This window comes from Vigna radiata, chromosome 7 (assembly GCF_000741045.1).
Source record: "Vigna radiata var. radiata cultivar VC1973A chromosome 7, Vradiata_ver6, whole genome shotgun sequence".
Classification (NCBI taxonomy): Eukaryota; Viridiplantae; Streptophyta; class Magnoliopsida; order Fabales; family Fabaceae; genus Vigna; species Vigna radiata.
The window spans coordinates 3,173,767-3,187,484 of NC_028357.1; the positions used below are offsets into that span (position 1 = coordinate 3,173,767).

A 13,718-nucleotide genomic window follows, 5' to 3' on the forward strand; every position below is an offset into this window, starting at 1 on the left:
GAATTCACTTTAATCTTTAAACATATATTAATACTATCACTTCAGAGGCATAATTTTGAAAAACATTTAAAATAAAATAATCAATAAATTACATGATAACTTCTTTTGTTTTTAATTTACACTTTCATATAACCAAACAACATTTCTTACTACTTTGTAACTGTTCAAAAATGACTACCGTTCTGATTCTCTGCAATGAATACAAAGTCTTACAGAATGAAAGCATAATGAAAATGGAGGAAAGTAAAAAAAGACAAGATACTTTAGACTAATAAAGTCAAATATTATGTAGTGCATTCAAAAGGGTTAACTTGAGAAATGGAAGCAGAGTAATATTTGAAATTGTAGTTTTGTTGTTCTAAGTATTATTATTGTAAGATAGCAATTAGGTGTAACTCGTTGCCCTATGATGGAGACAGTGTCACATATATCTTCTTTTTCCTTCAACAAACCTGACCTCTTTCTCATTGAAATGTCTCAGATTTTTTCCTTGGCAAAAGTAGTAAAGAAAAGAAAAGTAAAGAGCTAAGACTTTATATATGGACTCACATCATAAATAGAGAACACAAACTATGAATGATTTCATTTAAAGAGTTTACCTTCCAACTCAAAATTAAGCATTAATTATAGGGAGTGGTGGGCAATTTAAAAGAAACTTCAAATGCTATATGGTACACATCATCTATAAATTTTAGTAATTGAATATACTAAACTAAAATCAAGTATGAATTTCAAACTTTATTTCTCTTTCTATAGGTAATTGAAATCCTCTATCCATTTGTGTGACTTTCTTTTTTTTTTTCTGAGAAGAATATTAGATGGAATATACTTTATATTTCTATTTATACGTAATAATTGTATAATTTTATTTTCAAACTCTTGTCTCATATTTAAGAATGTTTATTTGGTTGATTATTTAATCCAATTAACCGTGGGTGCCTCTTCTTCTCGATTTCCAAATCGTGTTGGAAGGTTCTTCTTCCTGTAGTTATGGGAGACAAAACCCATAACCCAATATTTCTTTTGATAGATTAGATTATAGATTTACGTGTATATATATTAGTAGAAATTGAGATCATCCAAACTTTTATTACATGTATAACGACTTTTCCGTATTGTCATCTTTCAAAATTCATATTATATGATTTATATATTAAGATTTATTTATTTTTAAATCCCTCCTCCAAACACTTTCTAAATAACTGTGCTTCAATTCATACAATTGTTCATCCAAACGCAGTGAAGACTTAACTGCCTTTTAAAGCAACATTACATCCAACTCATTATACAAGTCATGACACAATTCAAAGTAATAGAAGGATTAGACTACACTAGTTTTTATCCTTTTTTTTATCATCTAGACTTGGAATAAATGGTAGAACATACCATTTAGATTCAACTTTTCACAGGAAAGACACAATGAACCTGCAACACACAGGTCATTCTAAGAACAAACTGCTCTGATACCATAATGTAACATCTCAAAATATATGACAATGTATATATATGTAGAATGCATAAATTATAATAATAGAAAGCAGTAAGAGTAGTAGGTGATAGTATAGAGTTTACAGTCATCCAAAATAGGCTAGAAATTTAAACTTTACAAATATAAAGTTTCTCAAAATATGGAAAAGTCTAAGAGAGATCCTAAGAGTTAGGGGTTGTGTCATCTCCCTCCAAAGCATGCTCCAGAGGTACATCATCTACCTCTGCTCACATCCAAAGTTGGATGATCATTGCAAGAAGGAAAGTCACACACATACAAAACACAAACAAAACATGCAAGGGTAAGCTAAGTTTCTAAAAGTATACATGTTAATTCAAACCAATCTAATATAATAAAGAACATTCACACATATAAGCATGTAAGTGTTCATATATATAATGGAAATAAAGAATCAAAGTCAAGCAAACAATCAAGTAACGCATCCTATCATGTTATGACACACTAGACTCGTCCGGACTTAGAATGAATATCGATCTGGGACGGGTTCACTAGTGAAAAAATGACTTTTTATAACGTACAAAAATGACTTTTTATAACGTAGTTTCTAGAGATATAGTTCTGGGCGATATAGTAAGTCTGCACATTTTATAACGTAGCAAAAATTTACGTTATAATATGTCGAACTTATTATAACGTAGTTTCTAAAATACGTTATAATATGTCAAACCTATTATAACGTAGTTTCTGAAGTACGTTATAATATGTAGAACCTATTATATCATAGTTTTCGAAGTACGTTATAATATATCAAACATATTATAATGTAATTTCTCAAGTACGTTATAATAGAGTTATAATAGAGCAGAAAGTATTACAACGTAAAAGTTCTTTTAAGTTATAATATATGATTTTTTTTTAAAAAAAATAAAAATTAATTATTACATTTATTATCCTCTCATCCAATCCATTTATAATTAATATAGTCTCAAATAAACAAATTTAATGAAATTAACAAAATAAATTTTATTATTAATAATTTTTTTAAAATCTTATAATATTAATTTTAGGTTTAGTTTGATTTTGATAGAGATAAAAGATAAATAGTTTTGATTTTCTATTTATTTAAGTGCAGTATTATTTTATTTTATTGATATAAAGTAGAGATAGATTAAGTAGATTTTATTTGAGTCATTGTAAATTTTTATTATAGGTATTTGGCCAAGGCTCTATTTACAGTCCAATTATTTAAGTGGCTCACTTTTTCTTTTTAACGCACGTTACCTCTTATGTTCTTTAATTACATCTTACAAAGAGTGATTTTTGGACCTTGTTGCTCAAGATATGATTCCATTAATTTTCATTACTTTAATTTTAATAGATAATTATTTGTCAGAGAAGTGGACTTTTACCCTCTCAACCAGTTAGAAATCACCTTAATTACTATTTATAACATTACTGAAGTCAATAATTTTCAATGATATGCTAATCCAAGATTTGATGATGATGTAAAAACACTTTGCAGTGTGAGTGCATTTCAATTAAATTATAGATTTCACATTCCAAAAGATCCCTAAAAGGTTCCATGATACAAAATTCTTCTGACAGACAATGATAACAAGGCTTACATGAAACTCCCAAGCAGAAAGATCACTACGGCAGAGAGAGGTAGAGACAACCTTAATCCTAATCTCCATTGGTTGGGGAGGGCTGGCCTCCACTTCCTCCATCACCAGTGGCTCCCCAGCTCCCCATGCCACAGCAGCTGTTCCATGTTCCACATGCCATCATTAACAAAAGCCCAACATCCCATTTTCACCATAAACAGTGGACAGACACACATATCAAAGGAAAAGGGTGGTTGAGTTTACCTTTGCAGGTGATGACTTGAGGGGTTGAGGGTGCCATGTTGGTGACTAGAAGAATCAGAAAAAGTGAAAAAGAAAAGGGTAAAGAAAACTTGAAATATCTGTTGTTATTGGTGGTGGTGATTGTGGTAGGTAGAGCCTGTTGAGACAGAATTAGATAGTGTTTGGTAAAATTAAGGTATAGGATCTTAATCTGTATAACATAAAAATTTTCTTAGAAATAAGCTGTTTTTATAGATCATATTTAAAATAAAAAAAAAAATCAATAGTATCTAGCAAAACCAACAAATATTGAAAATATTGTGTGAAAAAGTCAGAGGAAGAAAAAATTAGTATGGCAATAATGAACAAGAAGAAAAGCAAAACAGAACGAACAAAACAACCATTGAACTGAGAAACTAAATGAGGAAAATTGTACCCAACAAATCAACTCACAAAAAATCATAAAACAATCTTAAATATATGCTCTGTTCCTATGAATTATCATGTTACTTTTGTTCTTAATAAATTTTTGACTTTCTTTACTTTTAATAAATTGTTTTTTTGAAACACCATCTAAATAACTTAATTTGCACAAAGTAAAATCAAATAAAAATTTAATAAATATCAACAACCATTCAGAAATTTGTCTTGTAAACACACGGGTATGCATAGTGGTAATTGAGTAAAAGTAAATACATCATCAGCCATTTATTCTTTTGTTCGCATATTCTTTTAGCCTCTCCTTTTCCAATTCAATCATTCACTATTCTTCATTCTTCACATTTACTTTATTGTCGAATATTCACCACTAAATACAACTTTGCCTATAATGTTTTTGTTTCATGATTCATGAAACTGTTACACGTTGCAAGGCTAAAAAAAACCATAGACCTCCAAAATGGAAGTAATTCCCTTCCCAGAACTAAAATCAAGAAGCAAAATTTTGAATCTTGTATCAAAATTTCCAATAAACAGAATGAGAACACATCCACATCAGTTATACAAACTTAAGCTTTTGGAGTTTGCTGACATATATTTGGATACATCATACTTTGTATCGATTTAATAAATCCAACTACGATGAAATAATACTTTTTTTCANTTCTTAAGATGAAAGAAATATCAACATAATTAAGGAAAAAGCTACATTGATGAGGGGAAANTACCATTTTANAGACACTGACTGGAAAGAAAAAACTTGAGAATAAATCAAACTGAACAAAATAGAACTCTCCAAACACCTTGCATTGATAAGACATACAATTTGAAGTTTATAGATCATTTCAAAGTTACAAAGAACAAGTATCAGAACCACCTTGATCACAAAGTTATCATTTGTACTCAACCAATAGCACTCAAATTTAAAAACCCATGCTACTGAGAAAGTGAGAATTCGGTTATAAAGACTTTTGTATGCAAAAAAAAAATGCCACCTGTTTCGGGTCCACAGAGACAAAATCCCTTGTCTATACAGCCACACACAAGGAAATACACATGGATTTCGTCCAACATCAAGCAATGGACCCTGCATTCATCATTGACTGCAAAATAGGTGTTGAAAGCAAGTTAGTAAAAACAAAACATTAATTTGGAATTAGTTTATTATAGTAATACTGTGTATGCAGCTTCGGCAAATTTATGAAGAGCTTCAGCCTCCCTAATTCGCATCTCTGGTGCTTCCATGGATCCTTCATAGGATTCTGGAACCTAGATTGGAGAACTTAAATTAATAACTGGAACACGTCTATATCAATGAAAATATGCATGAAATGTAAACAAAATTGGTTAAATGCAATGGAATCATGAAGTCACTATGTAAACAAAGATTATGCAGTAAAAGACACTAAACTAATGCATCAGAATTTTGACAGCAAAAGTAAAATGAGTACTTAACTAGCTAAAACGAAATGTAGTTAGAGAATTCATTATTTTAACATCTAAATCCATCTATAACAATGCTAATTAACAACTGGAACAATCAATTTCAAAATATCATAAGCCTGGTTTCGTATCCCCAAATTTTGCCAAATATAGAAAACCTAAGTTTTTTTAAGAGCAAGTAAAAAATGGAAATCTGAATCCAGTAACAAAATTAGAAATGCAAGCTTGTTTTAAATGTGCAAGAAACATAGAATCAATGATTAAAATTGAGAATTTGTACCAAGTTTCTCTAAATATAGGGCTCCACGGTAAAGGAAGAAAACATGCACTCAAAAGTTTAAGATAATTAAAATAAGGATCAGAATCATGGCTACCATAATAGTACCTATTGCATCAAGAGAACTTGATGGTTTAATCGGTGCAAAACCCTAAAAGAACCAAGAAACCCTATAATGGACCGATTGATCGATGGAAAAGGGGTTTTAAGCGGTGGAAAGGGATTATAATCGGTAGAATGCGATTATAATCGGTGGAAGATGTAGATCGAAGTTGAAATGATGTTTAAATGAAGTTTCAATCGGTTAAAGACGAGGAAACGAGGAAATACGGGAGAAACCCTAACCTGAAGGAGAGGAAGATGCTCTGTGATGATAAAAGATGAGCTCTACAGCCACTGAAATCTCGAGGAAGACGCACACAATGGGAAATGCTCTCCGAGAAAACCACAGGCACGGAGGAGTGTTGTCAAAGTTAGAGAAGCCATTGAAACAAGCAAAATAAGAGTTTAGAAAAGCGGAGGAGAAAGAACTGAGAGTAAGAGGAAACCTGTTGCGAGAGGGAAAATGAAAAATTAGAGAGGAAGAGATATTATATCAGATTTCTAAGACTACGTTATAATACATTTTGCCCTTATTTACAAGTTTGTCACCGCGTTTTATATTATAACGAATTTATAAAATTACGTTATAATATGTTTTAAACTTATTTACAAGTTTGTCACCGCATTTTATATTATAACTTATTTATAAAAGTACGTTATAATACATCTCTATTATAACGTATAATTTTTGTACTAAGTAGTTATAGAAAGACATTTTCCTACTAGTGGTTGTGCACTTTTGGTGGCCTCTACTGCTTTGCAAAGTCATTGCCAAAGGGTTTCACCCGACCACACACAAAGTTAGTCCGTTACCGCACGATAGGCCTCCAGTGATAGCGCCTACCCTAGGACCTCCCACTACTCTCACCACATGCGTTAATCCTCTCTAAGTGAGAATGAAAGACCATTAGAGTGTTGGGATAACCACCCATTTGAAAGCCTCATATATTCATTCTAAAACACTATAATGATCTCACCTAGAGATCTTACTTCAATACCATTCAAATCACCTTAATCAAATCACAATCCTCCTTGAATCATCAATATACCATACTTGCAAACTATAATTCACACACAATACCTCCTGCCCTCAATCATGTTGCGAAATGAAGTCATATCTATAGACATACAAGACACTCTTTCAATCAAACAACATCAATCAATCCATGGCATAAGGATACTCATATTTAGGTAAGGAAAACAGCTCTAAAACCCTCACTAACATCTCCAGAAGGGTCCAAAACGACCTAAGGAACACCCAAAAATGATACTCGAAACCCCGAAAACCACCCAAAACTGTCTTGAATGATTTTTCGACAACAATAATCGATTGTTATATGTAATAATCGATTATGTACAAGAACTTTGAAGAAAATATGACGTTCTTACTAGAAAATCGATTATCAAGTGAGATAATCAATTATTCTTATTAGTTTTTGACAACAACCTGTTATTTTAGATTTTAGTGCATCTGAGACACTTTAATGAGTTTCTAACACTCCCAACATGATCTATATGACGAAATAAACTTGTATAATTAATTCTAATACTTCGTGATCTTATTATCTAGTGATTTAATGTTGATTTAAACTTTAAACCCTCACTTTCATCAACCTAGGTACTCAATTCTGAATCTACCACTTATAAATTATTTTTAACACTTTTAACACTTCTAATGAGTCACAATTAACTTACCCAAGTTATCTAAACTGATCCTAACAGCCTGGAATACCCAATTCAAATTTTGACTACCTTAATTTTCTTCATAGGTTATAAACTTCAATGATTCATTTGGTTATTTCCTAATAAATTGTTTAACAGAATTCATTTCTTCTAACCATTCAAAATTTTCATTGTATCAATATCAATTCCTAATCATCCAATTCAAAGTTCATATCAACATCAACCAACAGTACACGATCAAATAGGCAAAATCACAAGTTTGCAGGGAAAGAAATGGTTTCTCAAACAAGATAAATGAGTTAAAAACCAACGTTTCAAAACCAATGCAATTTTTATTTTAAAGTACTTAACCTCTCGTCTGTTGTCATTTGTCATCTTTTTTTTCTTACTCATATCCAAGTCCTTACAAAGAGACATTTTCAACCACAAAAGTCTAATCTTTTTCTTAAGACTTATATTAAAAAAAATTCATCAATAATTTTAATAATTACAATTTCTTTCTTTTTTACAATCTAGCATAAACAAATCATCAACCTCTGAGTTGTAATTTCTTCATTGAAAAACCTTTGGACTACCTCTTTGTCGACAAAGAACCAATAAAGAAGTTTTCATAAATGTCTACCTTCAATAACATGGACGTGCGGGTCAACCATTAATTAAGGAAATTGTATATGAATAATCTGATTCTTCAACCTACAAAACATTATTGCGTTTCTCACTTTGCAACATGAAATTATAAACTCCATAATTACATCTGTTCACACAAAAAGTTTCATCTTGTGATGAACCAAACCCACCATCATGTACAGTACAGATTACGTTTAAGACACGAAGCCCAATAGAGGAACAATTTTTTGACCTAAAAAGACACTTCATCCAAAGCTTCTCTATTCTAATAATGTAGGTACCTGCTTATAAAAAAAATGGATTTTAACTTTTTTTAATTGTATAATTAGAAAATCAAAAATATATTCTAAAAGTTGGAGATATTAAACAAAAAGTTTAAATACTTTTTATCTTTATTTTTATGTTTTCAATGATGTACTTATTTTTCTCGTGTCAATTTTCATAATTTATATTTAATTTATTTTTTTTATAATGTCTTTACAGAAGACTGCATTATTTTTTATTTATTTTTTCTGACATAATTACCATGTGAGAGTTAGATTTTAAAAGACCTCTTTAGTAAAATTCTTGAATGAAATAATTACTTCCAACTGTATGTAAATTTACTTCTCCAAAGAAGGGCAGTTACATCACTTTCCTTTTCGGATTGATTCTTCCACACAAAAAATAATTATATTTATATAGAATATTAATGTTAAGTTTTCTTTAATATATTAATGTGTTCATCATAAATTTTTTTATTATAGTAAAGAAAATATATTAATATTTATTATATTAAACTTTCTATTGACCTTTAATAATAATATGAGGTAAGAGTTTGTCATTAGACATTAGAGTAAAATTGTTCGATAGTAAAATATTAACTATTTGATTATGAAAATTAAGTTTTCATTCCAGTTTTTAAATTTTAAAAAGTTCGTTGAAAATTATATTTAAGGTTAAAACCATTCAAATATTTTATTCACGCCAAATTAAATTAAAATTAACTTTCAATTTTAAATTAATCTTTAAGTTTAACTATCAATGCATTAATTGATTTTACACCATTTTTTAATTTATAATTTCTCAATTCATTATAATAAAATTTAAAATTATTTAGTTCATGATCATAATATTTTTATGTTTCTATCATAATGGTATAAAATTTTATATTTGTCTTCTATTTTTCATTATTTAATTTTACAAACTATGACAATGGTAATAAAAAAAATTATTCTCAATTATACTCAATATTTTATAAAATTTGTTTACACTGAAATTATCTTTAATTTTTTATTTCTTCCAAAAAAATTAAAATTAATCTCAATATTTTAATTAATTACATTAAATTACTTTACTTTATTATAACTTTTTATTTAAAAAAATATTCTTCCCTTTTTCTAAGAAAATTGTAAAATATAAAAAATATTCCTATTATATAATTTGTTTAATTCTTAAGTTAATGCGTTTTCTTTGGTTTTTAAATCTTTATGTTATTGTGTGAGATTAACTTATTAGGATGTTGCTCTCTCTACTACCATCTCTAGCTCCCTTCATCTCTCCATTTCTGGTTTACCGCTTCCTCTACCTTCCTATTCTTGTTCTATCCTTTAGTACAATTTTACTTTTAGAGTTAATATTTTTTAACTTCTACCCATCCCCTACATGAATGTGATGATTTGGTTTTATACATTTGTTGTTGACAGTTATATTGTATCTTTTGAACTTTCTAATTATTTATCTTACTCACACTAATGTACGAAGAGTTAAGCAATCTCACATAAAAAAATGTTGATACATGAGAAAGAAATATATGTCGCAAGAAAAATTATTGTGGAGGATAATTAATTTTATAAAAAGGTTGAAACATTTTACATAATCATTTAAATACAAATATTGAAATTTTAAAACTTTAAGAGAGGAATTTGATAATTTAAATTTAGAAAATTTTAAATTATAATTAAATAGAATTTTGAACGTTTGAATTTTTTTTAATGAATTCATGTATACATTTTTCATTTTTTTATTCTATTATCGTTTTGAAATTGAGATACAGGTACTTTAACACATTTTATTAACAATAATGAATACTTCTCTCATGTTAACAATCCATTGTGGTTAATTTCCATATTTATTTTGCAATCATTTTTTTTACCAACATTAATGATATATGTTTCTCTCATGTTAACAATCCATTATGGTTAATTTCTAGATTAATTTTGCAATCATTTTTTTTACCAACAGGAATGATATATTGTTGTCATTTAGAATGTTTTATCAATGGCAATAAGATTATTATTTTTTATGTTAGTCATAAAATATTCATTATTGTTTCGAACCGCTGAATGACCACCACAAATACCCTGCATCGCCGCACCACAAAAAGTCATACTACCGCACCACGAAACCAAACAGATATGAAGACAGAAATGTGGAAAAGAACCAAACGGATATGAAAAAAAGAAAACTTGGAAGATGAGAAGAAATGGATCGGGTGAGAGTTGGAAAGAGTGAGAATCTAAAAAGACAGAAAATGAGACTTGGAAGAGTGAAGAGAAGGACTCCAGAAGTAAAAATAGATGAGTAAAAATAAATAGAAATTTAGAGTTTCATAATAAAGTAAATAAATAGATTAAAAATAAAAATAATATTACTTTTATAATCAAAATTTTATTGTAGAAAGTTGGGAAGCGAAAAAAGAAGGGATGGTGATGGAAGAAGCAACATCCAACTTGTGTTAACTCGTGAGTCTAGTGATTGTTGAAAGAAATATTTCTGGTCAAGAAATTCATTGTGATAGTTTGTTCTTTCAACTTTTAATAAATTTGTGATTTTACTCTTGCCAACCTTTTATAATAAAGTCTTTCTTTTCATAATAAAATCATTGCATTGGGATGATTATGTGATTTTCATTCTTTTGAGAACGAAAGTGATATCACTATCTTCTTAAAAAGAAACAAATTTCACAAAAATTAAAATCTTCAAGTTGACAAAAATAAAAACAAAAAAATATTTAAGTCTAAGAAAAAAACAGCTTCCACATTGCACAAAAGTGCCTTTGACTTTGAGATTGCACAATCCCAAAAGTTGAAAAATAATTTTTTATTTGATTTTTGGGTGCAGGAGAATATTCATGGGCGTGCAGGAAGAAACTGCTGCCCCTGATGTAATAAGTATACGAATTTATTGAACTTTGGAAATGACAGTTTGTCATTAAAGCCCAACCCAGTATTAATTACCTTCACATCCCAGAGCCATATATTATTCCAAGGCCCTTTCTATTAATCAATTAATGCATTCATTTAAGACAGGCAAATGTAACAGGTTTAACTACTAATAATAAAGTACATCTAAAATTTAAAACATTATAGTAGCATAAGAAGGAACAGGGTAAAAGTCCTAAAACAAGATAAAATACCACGATCACTGCCTTGATCTTGACTCTGCCCGTCTAGCTTCGTCTGGAGTAGAAGGGAACAGCTCCACATACCTTGATCCTATGGTCATTTTATCCTTGGACATTGCCCTCTTGGCCTCCTCAGCTGAAACAAACTCCACATATGCCTCTCCAGTAGCTTTCCCATCTGGGCGACATGCAATGTGTACCCTGTCTTCTATCAGGTTGTAATCTTTAAAGAATTCAACAATTTGAGATTTTGTCACTAGGAAGGGAAGGCCACGCATCTTCAATATCTCAGTGTACTCCATTTGATCTTTATCACTGAACCTCTTTGACCGGGAGGGTGGAGGACTACTGCCATGGTAATCGTTATCATATATTCCTTCGTAATTGATCTCAGCAGCAACAGCATTATAATAATCCTGTTTCTTACACCTGAACACTTCTACATACCGGCGACCCATGTTCTGGCGATCTCTCTGTAAAGCAAACTCAACCTGCATTGCTCCCGCAAATACCACGAAGGCCTCTCCTGAGAACCGTCCACTCTTGTTGACCAGCAACACATCGACAATCGTCAGTCCAGCAAAAAACTTCAAGATGTCAATGTCGGTACAGTTGAATGGAAGCCCCCTGAGACGAACCACAGGAAAGGGAGGGGGCTGAAAGCCACCTGCATATCCATAAGGTAAGTTGCCTGTCCCGCTGCTCACTGCGAAGTATGGATTTGATTCCATCATTCTTTGTCTCTTTGAGCCAACCTCGTACCCGTCCGAAACCCCCCCGCTTCCCAACATTGCCCTTCAAATTTCCATACCCAAAAAAAAACAATCCCCCACTCAACATGTTAATAAAGCCAAACCCAACCCTCTTTTCCCTGACACTTAATTTTAATTCCTATTACTCATAATATTCATCACAACACCCACAGCCAAACATCATAGAAAAAAAAAATAACAACAGATCAATCAGACCACCTATAGAGATAGAGAGAACCACACAAAGACCATAAAAATATATTTCTATCCAATACATTCATTATGCAGGACATATATAAAAGAAAAAATCATAGATAAGTTTGCACAAATTACAATCATAAGGTATGCAAGATTAATACTTAATAGTGAAGTAACATACCAAATGTTACACTAACACGGCTTAAAAGGCTAGTTAATTTAAAAAACATGTAAACACAAAATAAGCACAATTTGATTGATTGCAACAACACATTATTGACCCTGACCAGGTTAAAAGAAAATTAGATGTGCTCACAGAGACTCCATATCATATCAGGCATATTATAGGATATTAAATTATTAAAAATAAAAACGCAAAAGTTTAAGGGAGAAAAGAAAGCATATTCCTGGCCTGGGACCTGATAGATATGTTGTTTGGCGAAGCCAACCCAGAAAAGCCCACACATAAGAAGTCAATACAATTTCATGCAACAAACAACCTCAATCACCCTATAACCAAAGCACATATCTACCATAAACAATAAAATCAAACAAAACTAAATGCAAACACGATTTCTAATCATAAGCAACACCACACAGAAATAAAACCCCAGCAATTACAAAAAGAACAAATAAATTGGAAGGAAAAGGCACGCAGAATAAAAAAAATGAAGTTAGGTTGACATACCCTCGGGGACCATACATGTTACCAAGATCGCCGAAAGATCGAGCGAAAGGCGCTTCCGTGGACGGAGGAAGACGATACGGATCCAGCGCTACAATCGCACGAGAGAGGAATCCCAAATTGAACTGCAAACCCTAACTAGGGTTACACGCTTCTACTTCCTCCCGCACCCCGTTAAGGTTTTCGCTTTTAGTGTTTTTCCCCCTTTACCTTGTATCTAATTTATTCAAGTTTTTTTTAACCCTGTGCTGCTACACAATATATTATATACTGCCGAATTCGACATCAATGACAAATTTGTTCTCCTACGTGGATCCTGACCGTTCGATGAAGGGTAATATAGGAAATTTGTATGTATAAATTATATTTTGGTTAACCAGTAATAGCTAAATTTTCGAAAGAATAAACTATTTTATTAGTGAAAGCATGATTTTCTGGTTTAATGACCACTTTATTTTTTTTAACATGTCTCTTAAACTAGATATTTAATTTAAATGTATTTACTTCTGTTTATCATTATTTTTTATCATAAATATTGCAACAAAGTGTTTAAATTTAACTTAAATGGTCTGACAATTGAGTATATAAAATGAAATACAAAACTTGTTAATCATACACATCTTAGGTAGCCTCAAAATAAAATACAAACTCAACTAGCAATTAAGATTTCCTTTTTACTTCTAAAATATACAAATCCGCAAGTTCGCATAAACTATAACTAAATGTATATTTCATGAAATTGATGTAACGAATAAAGTATTAAACTAGAATAATCTATTACCTCTAAATTACTAGTTGTTTGTATATAAGCATAAAATTCTTCATTCTTTT

The 13,718-nt window shown here is 30.5% G+C and overlaps 1 protein-coding gene and 1 long non-coding RNA gene across 5 annotated transcripts; both read right to left on the reverse strand.

The window, feature by feature from the left end:
- Positions 1–1,500: 1,500 nt before the first annotated feature.
- LOC106767379 lies at positions 1,501–6,039 on the reverse strand. 2 transcript variants are annotated; one of them, XR_002668406.1, is made up of 6 exons: positions 5,801–6,039; positions 4,912–5,004; positions 4,731–4,838; positions 3,319–3,454; positions 3,076–3,212; positions 1,501–1,712 (listed from the first exon to the last, which is right to left on the reverse strand). It is a non-coding gene; the product is annotated as an uncharacterized LOC106767379 (long non-coding RNA). The 2 variants fall into 2 exon arrangements; XR_001376154.2 differs by lacking the exon at positions 1,501–1,712 and having other exon boundaries at positions 2,952–3,212; positions 5,801–6,038.
- Positions 6,040–11,107: 5,068 nt separating this feature from the next.
- On the reverse strand, positions 11,108–13,129 carry LOC106765612 (heterogeneous nuclear ribonucleoprotein H). 3 transcript variants are annotated; one of them, XM_014650294.2, is made up of 2 exons: positions 12,891–13,129; positions 11,108–11,919 (listed from the first exon to the last, which is right to left on the reverse strand). In XM_014650294.2, the coding sequence occupies exons 1-2, from the start codon at positions 12,901–12,903 to the stop codon at positions 11,270–11,272; spliced, it is 663 nt and encodes a 220-aa protein (XP_014505780.1). In that variant the 5' UTR covers positions 12,904–13,129; the 3' UTR covers positions 11,108–11,269. The 3 variants fall into 3 exon arrangements, with proteins under 3 accessions (XP_014505780.1, XP_014505779.1, XP_014505778.1); XM_014650293.2 differs by having other exon boundaries at positions 11,108–11,958; XM_014650292.2 differs by having other exon boundaries at positions 11,108–12,047.
- Positions 13,130–13,718: the final 589 nt, after the last annotated feature.